At 40.7% G+C, this 5,470-nt stretch overlaps 1 protein-coding gene across 1 annotated transcript; it reads right to left on the bottom strand.

Moving 5' to 3' along the window:
- Window positions 1-2,364: 2,364 nt before the first annotated feature.
- Window positions 2,365-5,316, bottom strand: LOC122068994 (60S ribosomal protein L30). The gene is made up of 5 exons (XM_042632914.1): window positions 5,156-5,316; window positions 4,693-4,798; window positions 3,999-4,100; window positions 2,766-2,834; window positions 2,365-2,682 (listed from the first exon to the last, which is right to left on the bottom strand). The coding sequence occupies exons 1-5, from the start codon at window positions 5,174-5,176 to the stop codon at window positions 2,642-2,644; spliced, it is 339 nt and encodes a 112-aa protein (XP_042488848.1). The 5' UTR covers window positions 5,177-5,316; the 3' UTR covers window positions 2,365-2,641.
- Window positions 5,317-5,470: the final 154 nt, after the last annotated feature.

Raw genomic sequence — 5,470 nt, 5'->3', positions numbered from 1 at the left:
ATGAACGGCTGGCTCTAGCTGAGATTAGTGGCGAGCAGGAGCGGTCTCTTCGCTTGCCCGATGTGAAATAACGGCTTCGAGAAAAGTGGCAGGACGAGCACACTTTGTGCTGAGCGAACAGTGCACGATCGAAAAAGTCTATGGAATTTAATGCTCTAGCAGTCCGAGCCGAACCGAACCGCTAAAGCGGGGGGTTGTTGATGAGGGCATTTCTCCCTAACCATGGCACGGGCAAGGAGCATCCTAACCAATGCTGCACTGATACCTTATCTAGCCGTGGTGCCACCTCAGCCCTCCATCAAGCCGTGCTACCACCTCCGCCCTCTTTCAGCCTGAGCTGCCACCTCGGCATCTCATCAGCCTGAGTTGCCTCCTCGACACTCCATCAAGCCGTGCTGCCACCTCGGTCCTCCATCAGGCCGTGCTACCACCTCGACCCTCCATCAACCCGAGCTGTCACCTTGGCATCTCATCTGGCCGTGCTGTCACCTCGGCCCAACGTCAACAACAAGGTTTCCAAAAATGTGCTCTCGTCCACTCCTACATTCAAGGAACATAATCCTTATTCACAAGGACAGGACTCTATCCACTACACATCACCAGAGACATCTACCCCTCACGCAGTTGGCATTTTCGAGATAAGAGATGAATATTCCCCTAATATACCCTAGGATCTGGAATATTCCTAGTATTAGAGAGCCATTACCCTCGAGGACTCTACGCCTAACAGGACTCTCCACAAACGTCTCCCATCCTCCCTCCATCAGCAGCCTATAAATATCAAGGTAAGCCTCCCTCAAAAGGAATCGAGGACTTCTTTTACTGAAAAAAGCTCTCTTGAACATTTGCTGTGGAAAGATCTGTCTTAGGCATCGGAGAGTTCCCTGTCGGGTCAGCCCAGCCTTCCCCTGTCATCTCTTCTGTGCAGGTCGGTTGGAGCACCAGAAACTGCAGGGAAGATCATCCAGTTAATTTTGGCCGCATCAAATAGAATTAGGGAGGGAGGTGTTTCTGGATAGATCAACCATGGAGAAGGAGAGGAAGTTGGGAGAAGAATAGGCGGCCGTGCTACTGATGGCTTTATCCTGTGGCTCTATCTATGTCTAATCAATCCTTGAGATATTTGGGAAATTTCAGTTTTTCTTTCTAAGTTTTGATGTTTTCCTTCTTGTTTGATGGGGTTTTGGCCAACTGAAGGTAGGTACGAAGATGAGGATGGATTGCAGATCATGGTTTCGCTAACAGGGATTAAATTAAATATAACTATAATCCTTTTCTATGCTTGAGGTTGCAGTAAATTGGATTAAAATAGCCTTTTACCAAACAAATCTTCCATTGCAGGGGGGAGGGAAAGAGGGAAGAGAATGAGAGATATGAAAGGGGGGCTTTTCGCTGGCAGCAGTCGACAGCGTTGGCCCTTCTTCAATGGAAACCAGTGATCGACTCTAAAGATTCTCTGTTCAGCCAAAAAGGGGCTTTCGAACCAAAGGGATGATCGGGTTTTGCAGCTGCAGACTCACATGGTGCTTAAGTTTTCTCTCCCTTGATCTTGGCCATTCATGTCAACAGCGACACTCGCCACCAGATTAGGGGGAATTACACCTAATTGCACCATGAGGGAATTGGAGAAGATCTGAATCCAATATTGATGCAGAACAGAGCAAATAAGCCGATTACACAAATTTCAATCCGATTTATCAAATACTACACTGGTTCTATTAATGTGGGAAGTCAATTAGGCAATGTCTGGTATGCATTCTCAGAACCAATTTTACGTAGGGGACGATAGAAATGCAGTTCACCTATTTACTGTTTCTTATCTTTTTGAAGATTATACTCCTAAGAGTCCCATTGCAGGGTTCGGATGGTACCTAGCTCTCTTCATCAATCCCCTCAATAGCTGCTAACATCTCTGGCAAGAGCAGAGTAGAGATGCCAACATCACTTTGCATGATATTCATCATCAGCCATTGCCACCGCAGCTGCTGCAAGAAATAAGTGCTTCATAGGAGTGGGCAAGATATCATTTGGTTAACCTTATTAAACCCATTCATTTTCATTCTCACAGGAGCTCAACAATCCCATGTCTCCAGGCTCCAGCTAACACAGAGGCCAGAGAGCAATTGCAGAGACAGGTTTCTTATTTGCACCCATCAACTCTCACTCCCTTGATCTCTCTACCAAAATGCACAATTGTTAATCACCACACATTATTTCCTTTGCTCTCAATAAATGCATTCTTTAATTAGAGTGGGAGTATACATTATGGAATAAGAATGCAGCCTTGCCATAGTGTGACAAAATGGACGACCAGTGCCCAAAAATAGATGACCCACGTCCATAAGGGGGACGGCATAAACAATATTTTAAAATCCTCTTCATTAAATTGAAGGGCTCATTCCAATATCAGATGGCCCAAATTTTAGTGCTTAATCTAAGTAGGCATTAAAAATAGCACAAGAAAAGAAAATCAAGAGGATGTCTTAACTTGATTTTCTATATCTGAAACAGTCTTTGCAATAGCTAGACCCATCAAAATTTGACTTCCCAAAACCAGAAGGGGAAAAAAGAAAAACCCTGATACTAAAACAAACCAAATATGTTAAACATAACAAAGGAGTTACAGACTATTCCCCTGTTCTCACTGGTCACCTGGTATGCTCTTGATAATATCGGAATCACCTGAAAACATGAGCTTAACCTCATCAGAACAGATCAGGATTCAAATAAATAAAGGCAAATAATGTTGCTGCTGCAACGCTTACCTGGGTCAATAATACTGAGGCAGCAGACCCGAAAGTATTTTCCACAAGCAGTACCCAGATCCACATTGTCTAGAGTAAAAAATGGAACATGAGTTAGGTGACCGCAAAACTTAATGCATAGGAATATCAAAATGCTACAGCCGTAGTTAAGAAAAGGTTACATGAAGAAAAAGCGAACCAAGAAATTTGACTGTTTAGAATGTTCTTAACTAGTTTTGGATGAAGTGGTAAAGAGCTTAAGGATGTAATGCTAGTGACGAGAGGAAAAAAAAGAACATTTTCCAACTAGTTTAGATGAACTGGTTAAGAATGTAATGTAGGCAAAAAGTAAGCAAATATTTGATGACTACATAAGCTTTGTTATATAGCAGTGCAATGGTTCCATGAGCAACATAGTGCCATAGATAAGCACACAGGAATGAAACACAACAGGATTCATACATGGGAGGGCAGTAAGGTCACTTCAACTGAAAAGGGTGGGGGGGGGGGGGGGGGGGAGCGAGGTCATTTCATGTTTGCGCACCCTCCCCTGGGAGCTCAGAAAACCTATTTAAATACAAACAGCGGAAAAAATAAATAAACCATAGACAAGCATACGATAAATTAAGGCTCTCTTTGGTTGGACTTCAACTTTGACTCCTGTTCTATTTATGCAAAATCATCTTGAGAATTTTTTTTGCATCAGAATAACACAATACAGTTCATTTGAGAAATACAGTTTATTTGAGTTTTTGAGGTAAATGACAATTTTTCAATTTTGCCCATGCTTTGAGCTGTTGCAAACACGTGCGCATTTAAACACCTTAGTATGAAATAGGATGAAGTGATTTCAGAAAAACAGCTCCTCACCTATTTCAAGATTTCTACTTCAATTGGCATCTATTTAATAAAAATAGAGTTAAAAAAATTGAAATACTCATACACTCCCAGATATTGAAATTGAAATCCAACCAGAGCAAGTGTAGGTGTCCGCCATGATCATCAAAAGCTTTCATTTCCATTATTCACAGATAAGTCAATCCAGTTTTTGCGGCCTCAATGATCTCAAAAGAGGTAAGAAACAATAGTATAAGATATTTCCACCTGGCAGCCTCTCTTAATTTCACTGGTGGCATCCATGAGTATGCAAGCAATTCATATTTCCAAAACATACATCCTAAGGGGGAAAGCCCTTGAGTTTGAAAAAATTAAAAGCAAGCATGATCTACTAGATAACTGGTATAGGAAACATACTTCCATTGAAGTGATGAACTCCAACTTTCGACAACATAGCGTAATACTCTATCTCTGATTTTCTGAGAGGAGGGCAGTTGTTCGCAATGATGATTAGCTTCCCTGCAGACAACAAATATAAACAGGTGATGTCATTCTAGAAATGAAGAATTACTAACGCTAGAAAAACACTGAAGATTACACAATGTATACTAGTTATCAAATCACTGTCACCCTTTTCAGCTCAACATGGAAAAGAATTCGTCCACAAAAATTTATGCTTCACAATAACAAAATTAAGTACCGGTATTCATCAGAACTATTATTACTAAAATTCATTATTATGCACAACTTTGATGCATCCATCATGTTCTAAGAACTGTACAAAAAAGGTAAGAGTCTACATTTATATTCTAACATTGTAATCATAGAAAAGAGTCTAAATACCATTGAAGATATATTCACATAATATAAAGTGTTTCAGCCTCTAATCTACAGTACATGCTAAATATATGAAACAATAGAACACGTTACATGCATATGACAGCACCAAATGTGCTACAGCTACAGGCAACACGATACACTCAAAACCAGCTATGAAACACATAGGTTACATTCAAGAACCACGGTAAAGGGCGAACATTAGCAAACACAACCAGACCAGAAAAACGTAAAGCAAAGACTAACACCAAAAAAGGGTTTTACTGAAACCAACCTTTGGAGCTTCTTAGAGATTTGAGAACGGTCTTATATCCAAGGGTATACTTCCCGCTCTTCATAACAAGGGCAAGCCGGTTGTTGATGCTCTCATGAGTCTTCTTCTGCAACAGAAAATAAGATAAAAAAGATGAAAAAGGCCCAAAAGTGAACAGATCGAACGGTAACAGAGAATCATTAACAGAACATTAAAGTAGCAAATGCACTTCGTGTAAGACCTAGGAATGCAACAGATCCACAAGAAATCTAAACGATTAGCAGGAGAGATCATTCGTATTTGCACTGTTAGAACAGAAAAATCTGTAGAAACAATAGCCTAATCGAGTGCATCCAAGATTCTAATCGTGTAAAGCATTAGAATTTGATCAATTGCATCGAACAAGCAACAAGAAACACAGAAAAATAAATCATGAATAGAATTGAAAAGGGAGATCCATCACAGAAAGGAGGAAAGTGATTACAGTCTTCTTGGCTGCCACCATGGTTGCCGCTCCGACGAAAAGATTCCCAAACCCTTCTCTTCAATGGCGGCCGAGAAACCCTAAGCCTGGCAACCAGACCTTTATTTATATTACACTTTTTTTCTTTTTTGAAGAATTGTTTAATCGCTTTTGCATAATTGAAGGGGTTTTACCAAAAATAAAATAAAAATTGAAGGGGTACAATTTGGGCTGGGTTGTTGAATGAAAAAGCCCAGGCCAGCCGAAGCTCAATTGCAACCCTAACCAAGTCATGATCAACCAACACTTCTTCTCAGCGAAAAAAAAAAAAAAAAC

Source organism: Macadamia integrifolia, unplaced genomic scaffold (assembly GCF_013358625.1).
Source record: "Macadamia integrifolia cultivar HAES 741 unplaced genomic scaffold, SCU_Mint_v3 scaffold516, whole genome shotgun sequence".
In the NCBI taxonomy this organism is placed as follows: domain Eukaryota; kingdom Viridiplantae; phylum Streptophyta; class Magnoliopsida; order Proteales; family Proteaceae; genus Macadamia; species Macadamia integrifolia.
Note: the sequence above shows the minus strand (reverse complement) of the source record. Positions and strands in the feature narration are given on the sequence as shown.

Excerpts from the sequence above, each read along its gene's own strand:
- LOC122068994 (XM_042632914.1), bottom strand. The coding sequence starts at position 5,176 with ATGGTGGCAGCCAAGAAGACT. Across the intron at positions 2,835-3,998 it reads AGTTCATCACTTCAATGGAA|ACAATGTGGATCTGGGTACT; the intron begins GTATGTTTCCTA and ends TTTTTACTCTAG. Across the intron at positions 2,683-2,765 it reads CCTCAGTATTATTGACCCAG|GTGATTCCGATATTATCAAG; the intron begins GTAAGCGTTGCA and ends TCATGTTTTCAG.